Source organism: Paramisgurnus dabryanus, chromosome 8 (genome assembly GCF_030506205.2).
Source record: "Paramisgurnus dabryanus chromosome 8, PD_genome_1.1, whole genome shotgun sequence".
In the NCBI taxonomy this organism is placed as follows: Eukaryota; Metazoa; Chordata; class Actinopteri; order Cypriniformes; family Cobitidae; genus Paramisgurnus; species Paramisgurnus dabryanus.
Window position 1 is genome coordinate 22407235 of NC_133344.1, and position 17152 is coordinate 22424386.

Genomic DNA, 17152 nt, shown 5'->3' on the forward strand with positions numbered 1-17152 from the left:
TTTTCTATCTAAGCTATTTGCTATGATACTTCTGCTTTGTGTATTAGTGGTTGAACAATGCACCAGTTGGTTGTTGTAATATTTGTCCTGCCCCTGCTCCACTGTGATTGGATGGCGGAGTGAAAAGTGACATTGACGAGCTGAGCGTTTTACCCAAAGTTGAACATGTTTCATCTCTGGGCTCTCAGCGTTGAGCGCATAAAAACGCAAAGGGCCGGCGCTCAGCTGCTGGCATTTCTAAAAAGCGCGGCACTTCCATTGGAAACAATTGAAAACATACACCGGTCGCAGGCTTTAACGCTTTGGTGTACACGCCCTCTTTAAATATATCACTGACATTGTTTTGTCTCAAAATGCATACCAGTAAAGTTTTTTTTTTGTATTATTAAGTTGTGTTTATAAAAACTATTATTTCCTAAATTTTTTTTTTTTTTTTGATGACAGTTAAAATTTTTCTTAAAAATGTTTTGTGATTTCAGCCCCAGTATTGTAATTAAATGGAAGTAGATTGAATTGTAATTGGATGTAGATTGAACCTTTTAATCCAGAAAGTGCAACTGTGGCCAGTTCTGAATATAGAACTGAAAATTCAGGAATAGCAGTTCAGATAAAGAGTGATAAAAGGCTTTTTAAATGTACGCCTTTATAGTTTTATAAATGCAGTATTTCAGTATTCAGACAGTACCGCTGTCTTCAAAGAATAAAGCAATGGCTCTCTATTCGACAGCGACTGTGTAACACATGAGTTGTGTGTCAGTCCCATGAATGAAAGGGGAAAGTGGGACACTTAAAATGCTCATACCATCCTCAAGATCAGTTTCACCACTGGAGCTGGCTGCAGGCAAGCATGGCCCATTGTGTGAAAGCTGCAATTTAAGAGATCCAATCAAGGACCGGTAGCACAAACAATGGCATGGTCTAAAATTACAGTCTTGCTTGGGGTCATTCTGTCTTGACTTATAGCATTTCCCTGTTATGTGAACGATTATCTATATGACCGCTAATACAAAAGCTTATTCATGGGCTTGGCAAACAAGCGATGTTGTGTTGCTTCAAGTAGGTTGTTTCTCTTTGTAATGTTTGCGGTTGACTTGTTTTTCTCTTTTTCTGTCCAACAGTCTCCCGTGTCTTGTTCTCTGTGTCCTTGCGGCAGCCTCAAAGCAGGACAGAAAACGGTTGAAAAGGCCAAAGACAACGAGCAAGACAAAGAGGGAGTTGGAAGGAAAAAGATCCCAAAGATCTTCTTTGGCACACGTACTCATAAGCAGATAACGCAGATTGCACGGGAGCTAAAACGAACGCTGTACTCCAGCGTGCCCATGACCATCCTCTCCAGTCGAGACCACACCTGCGTCCACCCCGAAGTGGTTCCTCATGCCAGTCGCAATGAACGCTGCAAGGAGCTGCTGGAGGCCAAGAATGTGAGTGGCCTCCCGTTCCCAGGTTACACTATGTGACAAGTCAACCACCTTGAGCGGTGGTTTTTATTCATTTGTCATCATTAGAGCCATCAGAGAGATAAAAGTGTTCACTAGTCCTAGACATCTCCTGGTTCACTGAGTTTAGGGTCTCTTATGAGATCTGAACTCTGAACTCTATTTGTATTAGCCATTATTCTGAAAGAAACCTAAATATTCTCAATGAAATATAGTGGAAATGGTATTTTTCATAAAACCTTTCTTTTAGGGTCTCATTTTGCATTCAACATAAAAAATTGAGCTTTAAATTGGTGCTTATTCTTTTCAGTTCTTCAATTAGTTCCACTAGAGGTCATCCAGTAATAGGTTTAACAGATCTCAGTAACTGTGTGGTGGAAAACAGCTGATTCTTAATTGGCCAACAACTTTTACAATCAACATATTTAATGAAAACATTGAATTTTAAAATCTCATATACTTGAAATGTTATAATCTACAGAGGGTTTAAAGTATGTTTAAAGAGGCAAAAGTACATGTATGCATTTTCCAGATGCTTGTATGCAAAGTGGTTCTCACGAAATCCAGATTTAGAAGGTGTCCAGCTTCAGAATTTTTAAAAAAGCCCTTGAAACCTATTTTTTCTTTGCACATATAAGATTAAGGTCCGAACTTACTATAACCATTATTTTTAGAGGATTTAAAAAATATTTCCTATATAATTATTTACATTTTTTTTAGATTTGAATTATCAAAAATGATCATTACCGCCACATGATATTACATTAAATATATGCATTTACAAACTCATTTTTCGGTAATGAGAACTAAAAAGTTGTCTAGGTACTATGACAAACAAAATTTCAACTTTTATCTGGACAGAAAAAATATGAACTGCTTACCTGGTAGCCATCTTGAGTGTCACAGTCAATTATGTCCCTTCCAACAATTATTATTATAATTTTTTTTAAATGTTAGTTCCTTGAGGGCTTAAACAGTGATTAAAAATTGTTGCGGAGGATGATACATTTTTTCTTGGACACATTTGTATTCCTTATTATTGTCTCTTCATTTTCCAATGATCACCAAATACCACATGTTTCTTTACTGTAAATGTTTATAGCATAACATGCACTGAAGCTTTTTATTTTTTAGATTTTTTAATTATTAAGCTTTCCATGTCAAAGAACCCAAATCATGGACAGTCATGGACACGGTAATGAAAATCTTCCCCTTAAATGTGGAAAAAAACCAACAAAATTGGTTTGCATGATGTCATTTAAAATCATGTGCAAAATAGTACACGAAGAGATGTTTGTTACTGTATGCTACTTTGCATTTTTCTTTTTTATCAAAATGTTTCATGGCACCTCATAAGTCTAATTTTGCGAGAATCACGAGAATCACTGTAAGCTATATATTTATCAGTATGTGTGTTGCCTAAGGTTTGAACCCATGACCTTTTGGCTGTTGTGCTGTCCTCTGCCAACTGAATTACAGGAACACATCATAGGATTTTTTTATGTATTTACTGACCATCTAAATGTAGAAGTTATGGCCTGTGCCCTGTTTTATATTTGAGTATTGGGAACCTGGTAATGTCGTAAATTCAAACCATCACTCATTTGTTTGCCATTAAAAGTTATGCATCGAAAGGTGACTGACCCAGTCTATACTGTGGAAGCAAATACCTTGTTTCCTGATCTCGCAGTGGCCTGCAGGGCAAACAGCAAGTGTGGCACTTATCTGTGAACCCTCTTCTCCTTTCACTGTAACACTGTCGTAAGAAAAGAAAATGAGCCGCCTTTGGATTAATGACCTTGTAACACAAACCCTTACTTTAGGAATTCACAAACGTAATCTCCGTCACCAAAGCTGTGGAAAGCATTTACAGGCGATAATATCCCCAATCAGTCATATAGGCATTTTTCTTGTGCACCTTTGTCAAAGCTTCAAACGCACTTTGCTCTGCCCCAACCATCGGGCGGTTCACATAATAGTACCTATTACACTGTCACCACAGGTGTCCGCTCACCTCACCGCTGCATCGCATCCCTGCACATGAAAGAGGGAAAGACCGTGCCGACAGCCCCTCTCGGAGAGATGAGAGAATGAGCTGTCAGTTTTCTCATCCTCCCTGGGGCTTTATCTGTAGTGTCCTCTTATGAGCCCCATCCCATGTCTTTATTCTGCTGTCCTGGCCTTACTGAATGCCTGAAGACTGTAGGCCTTTCAGGCTCTGGTCGTTAGGCTGCACACCCTTCAGCTCTGCCATCACCTTCATAAGAGTCAGAGGACAAGGGGATAAAAACGGCACGGTTCGGCTGACGTTTATCCCATGCTCTCATTAAAGGCTAATACCTCTTTGAGTATGTATAGTGGAAGCTGCCATCGGCTTTTCAGCAGCGAGCTTCTGGCTCCAGTGAACTATTACACAATCCACAGATGCTTCCTTGTCTGCAGGGAGACACCTGCTTAAATTGCAGTATTCGTGAGCTGATAGCAATGTTACTAAATATGTCTTTTAATTGGGAAACATTTTGTCTGTAGATAAAACCTTTCTTTTTGTTTCCCTTTTTCCTGTTATTTTAGGGCCGGTCATGCCGGTACTACCATAATGTGAATAAAATGCGAGATCAGAGCACTTTACAGTGGGTGCATGGGCTGCACCATGCCTGGGACATTGAGGATCTGGTGCGTCTTGGTGGCAAGCTGCGCTCCTGTGCGTACTTTGCAGCTCGGGAACTCATGCAGGAGGCCAGCATTGTCTTCTGTCCTTACAACTATCTACTTGACCCCCTCATACGTGAGAGTGTGAGTATCAGTCTATATGAACTAAGCTTTAAATGTGACCTTGAGATGATAATGTTGGAGAAAATAATAAATCCAATGAAGTTTGAAGTCTACAAATGCAGTTGATGACACATTATTTGGGAAATATTAGGATTTTCTATGTTTCTCTGCCAGATGGAAATCAATCTAAAGGAACAGATTGTAGTGCTGGATGAGGCTCATAACATTGAAGACTGTGCCCGTGAGAGTGCCAGTTTCACCCTGAATCATGCCCAGCTGCTTCTGGCACGAGATGAGATTGATGGAATGGTGACGCACAATATTCGCCGCGAACATCATAGGCCTTTACTCGCCCTCTGCTGCAGCCTTTCCAAGTACAGTTAAATTGTTTTTTCACAAGGGAGGTTGTACATTTGTATCTGATGCCACTTTCCACCAAAGACAACCAGATGTTGGTTCAGAGCTAGTGCCATTGCTGGTCGAAGTTGGTTTGACTGGTGAGCCTTCTAAGAAGCGGTTTGCCTTTCCATGGGCTAGAGAGCCACCACAGAGCAAAGTCTTATGTCACTGTATTAAGGGTGTCACGATTTTAAACGAAACCAATTAAAAAATTGAATCATCGATGCTGCCACGCCCCCATGTCACGTCTGGTCGGCTTGCCAAGCGAGAAAACAAACATGTGTTGAGTGCTGCGAGTCAACCTCCTCTAACTTAGGTACCTACAGCCAGTTAAAAGATACCATGGCAGATGCAGGAGACACAACGCAAGCTGCTCTTTACATGGGAAACAAAAAACAGCAAGCGCCTCCCGCCTTTAGCTGAACCCAATCAGAACAGAGCACGCACCCGTGCATAGCAGAACGGCGTCTGTGACAGGAACGGTCGATTCTCTGAACTGGGATCTGTTTAAGTTTCACAACAACTTATTTCAGTTGCTTAAGAGTTATGAAAACAGCATTTAAACATGACTTATTGGTGTATATAGTCTCACAATCTTGTCTGACGGTAATAAAAGCGTATTTTTAAGGTGCACAGTACTGACAGGAATGTTCATCTGACAGGAAGATTAGTTTTATCAGGTATGTGCGTGTACCATATTTTTCCACATGCAGCACTACTAACATGGCAGGGCATCTCCGGGTTCAAGGTCAGATATTATATTTCAAAAAGTCTAGTCTAAAAATGGCATAGAATTTTTTCGTGCTTTAAAAAAATAAAAAATTGAATCATGACCTTAGAATCGAAAATGAAATCAAATCGAGGATTTGGAGAATCGTGACACCCCTCATGTATACATCTTATCTTTCCCAGCAATGTTAGTGCGGCAGTGCTAAACACACCATCAACAATGTCAGATTGGCTTTGCTTACCTACATTGGCATCCAAACTCTTCAAATCCAACATGTACGTCCAGCTCGATTTAATATATATAAACTGAGGCTGCAATAGAGAATAATGGTACGGCAATAACACATTTTAAAATTTACAAAGAACAACATTATCCTTAACATGTAGCTACCCTCCTAGTGTGGTGTCACAGTAACCCAGACGCAATCGGTTCTTAATTCTAGACCAGCAATGTTTTGGTGCTACTTAAGAACCACTTTTCCTGGTTCAGAGCTGGTGCTTTGGATGTCGAAAAAGTTACTGGGATGCTCTGGCTCTAAACCAGCACTCAAACTGCCTTGGTGGAAGAGGGGCATGAGAGGTTTTGCTTCTTAATTAAATTTTTTTTTCAAAATCTGCTGAAATATAAACTAAAATATCTTATAAAATTTGAATTGAACTATTTGTGTGTCTTTGTGCTTATAGTTGGGTGCAGGAATGCTCCAGTGCCTTGGAGGAGCGCGGGTATGAGACATCCTGTAAGGTCTGGACAGGGACAGAGGCTCTTGCTATCTTCCATGGCTTTGGCATCACTGCAGACACATTCTCATTGCTGCAGGTATCGTATCTGTACCAGTTGTTGGTTTCTGACGATATTCTGCTTTTTTTTCTAAAGGAAGTATGTATGTTTTGTGTAGAAACACCTAGCAGCAGTGCTGGAGAAGGAGGAACGGGCTGGGCTGGTGAATGGGAGAGAGGAATTGGTGCAGGTTCCCACCATCAGCTCCAATACTCAGTCAATGCTCAAAAGCCTCTTTATGGTGCTGGAGTTCCTGTTCAGACATAATAGCAGGTCATTATCATAAACAAAAGCTTTAATTGCTAAGACATAAACTTGGAGAACTGCGTGTCCTTCCCAAAGTGCAGTGTTAATTGGAAATGTAATCTCAGGAAACAGCTGTACTTGTAAAGCCATTTCATGGGTTTATTAAGTATTGTGAATAAAATTTTCATTTAAATGATTGGTTTTGTATTTCCATTAACTTGATTTAAAAGTCATTACAGGTAACGTATTTGCATTTCACCTAATGCTTTCTAGTGCTTGATTATTTTCTCAATAACTTAATTATTGGTGTCTTTTTATTAGTAGCTATTATCAAATTTTCTTTTACACACTCCAGTAAGCCTCTTCAAAGTCCAGTTTTTCCACATTCATATGTTGGTCCTACTTAATGTCTCTGCTCACTGGTGTGTGCAGATTTGCAGGTGATTATCGTGTGGCGCTCCAGCAGAGTTATACGTGGACCACCCAGCAGGACCCGCCTGACGCTCAGGGTTTTTTTGCAAGGCCCAACCGTCGCAGACAGAGCACCCGCACAAAAACCTTGGTGCACACACTAAGCTTTTGGTGCCTCAACCCTGCAGTGGTGAGATCAACTGCTTGCTTGGGTGCAATCTCATTTGAATATTATGATGCCATTACAAATCTTAATGTGGATGTATTGGTGATGTGTCTCTTGTCAGGCATTCTCGGATCTGAGCGATTCGGTGCGAAGTATTGTGCTCACCTCAGGCACCCTCTCACCAATGGGCTCCTTTTCTTCTGAACTGGGCATCAAGTTCTCCATCCAACTGGAGGCCAGTCACGTCATCAGCAGGTCACAGGTCAGAATCGTGCTTTAGACGTCCTGTAGAGTTAGAATTAGCTTGCATATAAGTTATACGTTAGATCAGTTTGAAAGTAAACCTGTGTCAATATAAATTGAATGGGTGTGTGTTTGTGCATGTTACAGGTCTGGGTCGGCACAGTTGGTGCAGGCCCCCAAGGTCGTAAGCTTTGTGCCACATTCCAGCATGCAGAGACCTTTGCTTTCCAGGATGAAGTGGGGGAACTGTTATTGAAAGTATGCCACACAGTGAAACGTGGGGTACTTTGCTTCCTTCCATCTTACAAGGTATGTACAGTCAGTATTCACTAATTGTGCCACTTGTTATTATTGCTCATACAATAAGCTCCTAACTTGTGGAGTATAAGTGCATATCTTGTCTCGTACTCTCTGTGTTTTGGACATGAACAATACAAGTATTGTGATTTCTTGAAGTGTCCTGTTTTTTTTTCTATGCAGTCAGACTGAATGATTTTATTATTTTGGCATATGATAAAATCGTCAATGTAATGGATTAACATTGAACGAGGGATTAAAGGCGTATGTTGGAACCAAAATGTCATATAGATTTGGGGGTGGGCTCTTGACTTGGGCAAGTAATCAGACACCTTAGCAGCCACCCAGAACCGCATAGGAACCACACAATGCCTTGTTGTTTTAAAGGATTAGTTCATTTTCTTAAAAAAAATCTAGATAATTTACTCGCCACCATGTGATCCAAAATTTTGATGTCTTTCTTTGTTCAGTCGAGAAGAAATTTTGTTTTTTGAGGAAAACATCCAGGATTTTTCTCATTTTAATGGACCCCAACACTTTTAATGCAGTTTTAAATTGAAGTTTTAAATGACTCTAAACGATCCCAAACAAGGGATAAAGGTCATATCTAGCGAAACGATTGTCATTTTTGACAAAAAAAAAGCACTTTTAAACCACAACTTCTCATCTATCTTCGTTCCTGTGATGCGCCAGCACAACTTTACGTAATACTTCATCAAGTCAAGAGGTCAAGGATGACGTATGCGAAACTACTTCCCAGTGTTTACAAGTGTGGAGAAAGAGGACCGTTCCGATGTTGTTGTATGTTGAGTGATACTAATTATTGTCTTTGTTTCAGTTTATTTTTTAAAATGGCCCGCAAATGTGCGTTTCATATATGTAACATGTGACCTTTCGATGTCATTACGCAATTATGTGAGGTCACTCTGGCGCGCCACAGAACTGGAGGAAGATGAGAAGTTGTGGTTTAAAAGTGAAGATTTTTTATTTTTCTTGCAAAAAATAACAATCGTTTTGCTAGATAAGACCCTTATGCCTCGTTTGGGATCATTTAGAGTCATTTAAAACTTCAATTTTAACTGCATTAAAATTTTTAAGTGTTGGGTCCATTAAAGTCCATTAAAATGAGAAAAATCCTGGAATGTTTTCCTAAAAAAAAACATAATTTCTTCTCGACTCAACAAAGAAAGCCATCAACATTTTGGATGACATGGTGGTGATTAAATTATCTAGATTTTTTTTTTTTAAGAAAATGGACTTATCCTTTCATGTCTGTTTAAAGCTGTAGCTCTGTAAAGCAGCCACTGGGAGGCCTTAGAGACCACAGTTTTAAATATCTAAAGACATGCTGATATTTTCTTCAGCACCATCATAAAAACGATGAATTAAAGTGGTTGCTGTCTGACATTCCGGTAGAGGAGCCGCAAAGCCATAATACACAAAGTACCTATTTCAATAAAAGAATTAAATAACATCGGTCAGACAACAATCATATGCCCTAATACATACATAACCTTTGAGTGCTCACTCATGGTTTTCCTGTCTCCTTTTTCAAGTAACTAGCTCAATTATTAAAAACCATTGAAAAATACTTTGTTCCTCATTGTTTGTTACGTTTAGGTCATAAATAATTCACTCCCATTCAGTGCCTGTCATGATTTACCCCCATGGGGAATGATTAACTTGCTCAAATGTCTCTGTGTGTGCATGTATGTCTTAGTGTTGATGGGACAGTTTTACATTTCCAAAATATGGTTTAGCTCACCCTATACCTTGTGGAATAAATAATGTATTTGCTATCAGATTTACTATCAATAAGTATGCAGCTCAAAGATGTGCTGCTTATATGTACTATATATATTGAATGTACATTGACCACAAACATGTACATATATCATTCCTATGTATGAATGTTCCATGTGGATTAATATTTAATCTGAAAATTGAGCAGTTTAGGGCCTTATTGGAGACTGGGGAGGTTTTGGAGCCTGAGAGTCCCGTCCGAGGAGAAGCAGACCCGAGCATCTCCAGTCTCCAGACACCTCTCAACCCTGTTGATCGCTATCTCTTCACTCTACTAGGGGCCATAACCTGTACATTCATGTGTGTGCCAGTGTCTGTTCTGGTTTTGTGTCCCCATGACACCAATTGCGCTACATTATACCACTCTCGAGACCCCTAATACTATCATACGTAACACGCATAGAAAGAGACACACGCGAGTCCATTATAGTTCTTGAGGTTTTAGAGTTTGCACACCCTCTTTGTTGCACCCCGGTTAACCACAGAGACCTATGTTGTCTGGCACGACCTCGTGACAAGAAAGGCTAAAACAAATGGGGACGGCCTGCTTATTAAATGTGGGTTGGCAAAGGTGAAAAGATCTCGTGGAAACTCAGGATGCTTTTAAGGCAGATTAAGATAAGGGCCATTAGAGCTGACGTCGCCAAGCTGTCTGTGTGAAGATGCATCTAAGCTGGCGCCTGGCGCTTGAGTTGGGGGTGGAAAGGAGGGGTGGTAGATGTATCTGTGCATCCTCTCCAATTTAAAGTGCCCTGCAGGGGGTATGTGCGGAGGTTATGAGCCCCCAAGGCCTCCCGGCATACTGTCTGTAGTCTCCTAGACATGGCCGTGAATGCATTCTCATCAGTAATGATAGGGATGCTATAGCAAGTGATCCGAGCTATTTCAATTACAGTGATGTTTTTATTTAGTTCTTGTCTTGAACAAGACCAAACCTTGAAAGAAATCTTTAAGTGAGTTGTCGTTGCCTGTTTTAAGGACCATTAGGAATTTTATTATTGTGTTGTGGTTCAAGGAATCTGATTGATTGTTTTTTTTACTTTTAATTAATCTATTACTTTATTTAGTGAATTAGTATATAACTGTTATGAGAATCACCATTGGGAATAATGGAAAATTACAAGCAAAAATCAAAAAAATGTTTTAATAGCATAAACAGTCCTTAAGTAGGCTTCAGTTGCTATATCAAAGTTGTAATTTCTTACTAATCTTTTCCCTTAGACTTCGCATCTAAGATGACAACATCATAAAACACTTTCTTACTCCATTTCCAGTGTGGCCTTATGCCAGGCCTCTTGCCCACTCCGTGTAATAAGGCAGAGTTAGTCAATGCATTATTGCCATTACCCTCTTGAGCTGTAAATGAAGCGCAAACCGTGATACACAGCCCCATTAGCAACTAATAGTGCTAAATCTCCCCGCTTCCGTCCGTTTACTGGACCGAGTCCCGTACATGTTTACATAGTCATAGGAGGAAGTGAGATCGATCCACTTGCTCTACTCAAACCCTGTTCATCGGTCACTTGGTTTCATATGCATATCAAAGTAAATGTTTTTGCTTTGCTGACGTCCCGCTTCAAGTGCTCGACTCTGTTTCTATAAGCTGTCCATTAGTGAGGCAACCCCATATTCCATCTGTATCTCTTGACTAGATAAAACAAATCCATACTTCAACAGATCGTGTGCTTTATCTGTGGTGTTCTGCCCTCACCGTTGGCCTCACGCTAATGGCCTGGCCTGCGTCAGCGCTGAGGAGTGTGGATGCTCACAGGCGGGTGGCAGGGGCGCCGCTCTGCCTCGTCCTTGGCGTGATCGTCACTGTGATATTTGACAGCTGAATTATTTACAGCCGCTACACGTCTTCTCCTGCCGCCACCAGGGCCCTATGTTTCATTCATGCTACCCTGCAACTAACTTTGTGCATTATTTAGAGGCCTTTTGCGAGGGGAAAAACAGCAACGTGTCGCCATGTGACTGAGTCGCGTCAGTGTTGGAGGAAAATAGATGAGGAATGAAGGTGACAGAAGAAATGAGAGCTAGATAAAAAACACAGACTGTTCTTGTGTCACCCTGGCACCACGTCCCCTCAGAGAGCTGAGTTTGTTCGACTCAGTCTAGCATGATGGCACAGGCTAAGCGGTGCATACATTTAGTCGAGTAACAGGAATGCATTATTTACCTTTTGTTGTGGCTGTACATGGTTGTTTTTGACCTTGTTATGAATCTTTACTGTGGACTTAATAAGGTACCTACCTACAGTGTTGAGTGTGACCTCTAAAGAACGGGACACACCAAGTCAATTTTCAAGCGGTATTTGAGCTTTAGTTGGTGTAGTTGTGGTGTGTTCTGCACAGTGGGCACAAGGCGACACCAATGCCAGATTTTTTGCATGCTGAATTGGTGTCCGAATTGTTATTGTCCCCTCATGCATGCACAGAATGCACATGCTCGTTGGCTGTTGTTTTTTGCATTGTGTACAGTAAAACTTTTTGTTTACTTATATGCACTCGACGCAACACCACAGTCTGCATACTGTAGTTTTTGGCAAGTGTCCCAGCCTTAAAGGTCCCGTTCTTTCTGTGTTTTTGAAGCTTTGATTTTGTTTACAGTGCGCAATATATCATATTTTCATGTTTCACTTGTTAAAAAACATGGTATTTTTCACACAGTTTACTTATCTGTATAACTCTGTTTTCACAGTCCGAAAAACGGGCTGAAGGCTTCTGTGTTCTATGAAGTCCCTCCATCAGAAATACGTATCAACTTCTGATTGTGTAGCTTGTTTAGTGTGTTGTGATTCGATAGCAGGTTAGCTTGCTGTTAGCTTAGCTGGCGACAGACGTATTCCTGTGGGCGGAGTTTAGTCAAAAAACTGTTCTACTGACGTCATTAAAGCAGGAAGTAGAGAGCTGTAGTTCAAACCGGCCGTTCACTGTAGGCTTTGAAAGGCGAATTCTGTTAAAGAACAGAAATGTAACATTTTACAGGTATAATTTATGCTATTATAGCAACATTACACACTAACTAACTAGGGTTTAAAAAATGGGATCAGAAAGAACGTGACCTTTAAGCTAGAAGTATAGTCCCATTTTAACATATACGCAAGTGTCCGTGCACAGTAGCCTACTTGAGATGCAGATTTTGGTATTAAAATAGTATGCGTGCACTGTACTCAGACCGCCGGATTTTTGTAACCGCATGTACTTTGTACGCATATGTGTGCAAACATGAAAATTTTGTCACAATGCGCATACGTCAAACGTCTGAATACACATACGAGTTAAATAAACTACCATATGCTTTGCAAGGCTGTACGTGCGTTTGCCTACATGTAAAAAAAACTGACTATACTGAGTGCTTTAAGATGTAGTTCTGGCGAGAATGTTACATTGATGTTTAATGTTGTAATATCATAATATTATGCTTCTTTATGTTCTTTAGTGTATTGTTATCACTGTCTTTTAGTCAGCATTTATCTTTTAGTTTGATTTGCTTATGATGATTTTGTGGTTTGCAGTTTGCTTGCTTGTTTTTAAAATTTTATTTTAGTCAAATAGACATTGAGTGCGCAGGATAGTGTTGTGAGGTAAAATACTGCCGTGTTTAAAAACTTTGTTATTATAGTGTTGGTTTACAGCTCATTGGACGGAAAATGCCCTTCCTTTCTCATATTTTTTGCTATACCATCATAAATATCATTACTGCAAAGGTAACCAGCAGGTCACTCCTCAATTTCAAAACGCATATGGTAGCCGCCAACATTATATATATATCCCAGATGTTAGATTCTGATCTGCTGCAGAAGAGTCCACATTAAAGGAGCTGTATGTAGGATTGACCTCTAGTGGCTGAACTTGGTATCACAGTCTAAATTCAAAATATTGGGGACCTCCTTCTCGGGTAGCCAAACACATGCAGGAGCACAACTGACGATGGAAGCATACTTTTATTTGCTAAATTTTAATTTTGCAATGTTATCATTGATTGCAAATTACAAACCCTCTCAAATTTTTCTTGATTTAGTCAAGCCAAAAACTTACATACAGGTCCTAAAAGGCATAAGATGGTGTCACTGCTGTCCCGAGCTCTTAGCCTTTGTGAGCATTGTGGTATACGAGGTGTCATACACATTTATTGTGCATTTCATGTACTAATATTGACACTCTTACATTTAATGTTTTTGCCATGCACAAGACTTTTACACTTTATTAGATTCGGTTGATATTTACTGAATATTGTTGTGTTAGTCCTTAAGTCTTTTTGATGTCTTAAAACATTTCAGTTGTATGCATCAAGATGGGTATCTGAGGTTAAATGCCTCTCATCATTTGTCGGAGTCTATTTGGCACTAGCACACTCATGTCATCTTTTTGATGTTTGATGGCACTGTCAGTGACCTCAGAAAGGGATGGTGTAGGGTCACTTCTGCCGTGTTTGTGCACCTGAGCCTCAGCCAAGTGTGCAGATTGACATTTTCATTCTGTTCTGTCCTGGTCTAGGCCCTGTGGAAACAGTCCTGCTCTTGTCAGATAATGCCCTCGAATTAAGCATGAAGGCCATGTGCTCATCCCATCACCACCACCCACACAAACTCCCGTTCCTAACCCAAGCATCACGAAATGCAACACACACTTGCAGCTCTTAATTTAACTGGGCAACGTTGGATTTTGTCCATGTAATCCATTATTGTTGACTCTTTAATAAATTCTTCAGTATGTATGTCGATTGCGACATCTGTGATGTGTTATTATCAGTTGTATGCTTTGTTGAATTTGCTTAATAATCCCTTGCCACAGCAGTAACATTGTAAGAAAGATACACACAAGATCTTTGTTAGAGATGTTAAAGATTTCTGTTGTCTTTACCATTGATTGCCTGTCTTTTTTGTTTTTGAAATAGGCTTTTGTCTGTCAAATTGAGGCATGTGGAAAATGTGCCTGTAATGAAATGGCTGCATGGAAGCAGATATGGAGTGATGTTTACTCACAGTGTCTGTGAGATAAAAGCATTAGGACCATTACCCCTTGAGCCAAGGGACTCCTGGAGTGGCACTGTATTGTATTTCGCCCGCTTTTATAAGGCCTTACAAATTACAGCTTTGGGAATATAAACAGCAAGCTTATACAAGGAGTCTTTGTACTTGCATGTGTCTGTGTTTTAAGGGCAAGCATTTTATTATCAGGTTACGCTTGGGTCATTATCAGGTTATACTTCAAACCCAGAAGAAATTAATAATGTTGACCCTGAAGGTAAACTCAAGATGCCGAATACAGTGATCCAACCCATTAGTTGAAGCTACCTAAACAAGGGATATATAATTTGCCCCTGCATTTTCTCTCATATTCCTCTTCATTTCTCACCAACTGTTTCTCAGAAATGTTACCTGGTCTGTCTGTTGAATGACCAAATTAATAATTCACTTTATATTCATGTTTGAAATGCATGGCAAGTAAATATTGTGTTGATGTTGCTTCTTTGTACCTATATGCATAGACTTGATCAAAAACAGTAACAAACTTGTCACCTGTCTTCATGTCACCTTAGGTGAGATTTAATATTTTGTAGTTGTGACATATCAACATTCTTAGCTCAGCATTAAGTTTTTTTTTTTGGCCTCTAAAGAGCAAACATGTGTTTTGGTCCTAATACAAAGCCCTACTTTTATCTGAACAAAACCACAGAGTCCTCCCTTATCGTAAGAAGTTTTTTGCTGATCATAAGAACTTTTTCTTGACCCTTCTAACACGTTTCCAAACCAGTGAAGATTCTCGATTGTCAAGACACGTCTATTCAAGAGGAAAATGTGCACCGCGGAGACGGGAGTTGCTCTCTGCAAGGGAGAGGGCTTTTAGATCAGTGTTCCTCTCTTGGGACTCGCTGACTTTTTGCACTAACCATAGAACTGTAACAGTGATTTTTATTATGTCTTACGGTTTCTCTGCGCTAAATCCAACGAACTGTACATGCAACATCCTGTGTTTTGCTACGCATCTTCGTTCTCAGGGTTTCCGTATTAAAAGTTTCATGGTTCATATTACACTATTCTTTAGCATCCAAGATGGTCCAACCAGCAGTTTATAATAAGATGAGGCCTGCATTTATTCAGCTTTGAATTACTTGGCATCCCAGGGTCAGACATTCCCCCCTTTCAGCTCATTTTGATTATAATGGGAGCCACATTGATTGGTGTAACCAAAACTTGGTTTTCATTATATGTCTGCTATTAAAAGCATTGCTCAATTCCCCTCTAGCTTAGTCATAAATGCACGAATGCATGGCTCGCATAACTATGTTTCTGTGTGTTTATTTGATAAGATGCTGGATAAACTCAGGGACCGGTGGATAAACACAGGCCTGTGGGAGAAGCTCGAGGAGCGGAAGACTGTGATTACAGAGCCACGTGGTGGTGGCAAGGGCGACTTTGATGAGCTTCTGCAGACCTACTATGAGGCCATCAGTGGAACGGCAGCCAACGGTGGAAATCGAGGTTGGTGTGTTGACTTATTTCTACGTCTTCCAAGCAATGTGTTTTGGTGATGCCGATTTGTTTTCTCAGATGGAGCTCTGCTGGTAGCAGTCTGCAGAGGGAAAGTGAGCGAGGGCCTAGACTTCACTGATGACAATGCCAGAGCGGTTGTCACTATTGGCATTCCTTTCCCAAATATCAAAGATTTGCAGGTAAGCGTCTGCAAGCATATCACAACAATTACAACTGTATATCACAACCATTTATTTTGTGTGTCGACAGCATATTTGTTGCAGGTGTGAGAAAACCACTTGGAAGAAAGTCCCATCTGCAAAGTCGATTGATTGATTTTATTAAGATTTTCAAACTGCTTTGTGCTCAGTTTAGTTGAGAAGTATCATTTATCTTCTCATAAACCCTCAGTTGTGTTTATGCCTGACAGAATACCTGCTTAAAGCCCAAAGGCTTGGGTATTTGACATGTTTTAAAGGGCACATTTCACGAGACTTTTTTAAAATATCAAATAAATCTTTGGTGTCCCCAGAGTACACATGTGAGGCCCAAAATATCCCACAGATAATTTATTATTACATGTTAAAATTGACACTTTGCAGACACTTTGTGCGGTTTTTGGGTGTGTCCTTTAAAATGCAAATGAGTTGATCTTTGCACTAAATGGCAGTGTTGTGTTTGGATAGTGCAGATTAAGGGGCATTATTATTATAATAAGATCCCCTTTTGACATCACAAGGGGAGCTAAATGTCAATTACCTATTTTTCACATACTTGCAGAGAACGGTTTACCAAAACTAAGTTACTAGGTTGATATTTTTCACATTTTCTAGGTTGATAAAAGGACTGGGGACCCAATTATAGCACTTAAACATGGAAAAAGTCACATTTTCATGAAATGTCCCCTTTAACAAAACTTCTTTGCTTTGAAACCAGAAAAGCACAGAAGATCCCCTTTCTGTGATCCGTAAATGAATTCCACAGCAACTGTGCTGTGTCTAGCCTGTCCTTAGCTGATAGGCCTGACCTTTAAGCTTCCCCCTCTGTCTACCTTGCTGTCAAAGTATGTTGAAGCTTTCCTAACTGGGTCTGTCACCGTGGGGATATGTGCAGATGATTGACACTTTCTAGCCCTTCACCTTAGCGGAAGCTGTTGGCGTGCTTGTACCCCTACCTCTGGGAAAAGGCTTTGATTTTTTTTCACTTCTGCTCCAGTGGAAGTCGATTGAGTTTGCCATTTTGGTTGCGAGTTTGGTTTGAGTTTCTTAGGTAGGTTTTTATGATGTGGCCTTTTTTTATTTTGAGCAAACGATGAATTTATGTGCCAGAGGGGGTAAGATGGAATTGGGCGGAGAGTTTTGGTGCACCTGGCCAACCGTAATGGTTTGCTTTGT

General features: G+C 40.1%; 1 protein-coding gene across 2 annotated transcripts in view; it reads left to right on the plus strand.

The window, feature by feature from the left end:
- brip1 (BRCA1 interacting helicase 1) overlaps positions 1–17152 on the plus strand; it is a 38782-nt gene that overhangs the window by 7618 nt on the left and 14012 nt on the right. For both annotated transcript variants that reach the window (XM_065281014.1, XM_065281015.1), the window contains exons 7-16: positions 1119–1421; positions 4008–4229; positions 4383–4582; positions 6021–6153; positions 6233–6387; positions 6793–6961; positions 7059–7199; positions 7328–7489; positions 15596–15767; positions 15837–15958. In XM_065281014.1, coding sequence (XP_065137086.1) covers positions 1119–1421; positions 4008–4229; positions 4383–4582; positions 6021–6153; positions 6233–6387; positions 6793–6961; positions 7059–7199; positions 7328–7489; positions 15596–15767; positions 15837–15958 — 1779 coding nt within the window. The remainder of the gene's footprint in view (positions 1–1118; positions 1422–4007; positions 4230–4382; positions 4583–6020; positions 6154–6232; positions 6388–6792; positions 6962–7058; positions 7200–7327; positions 7490–15595; positions 15768–15836; positions 15959–17152) is intronic.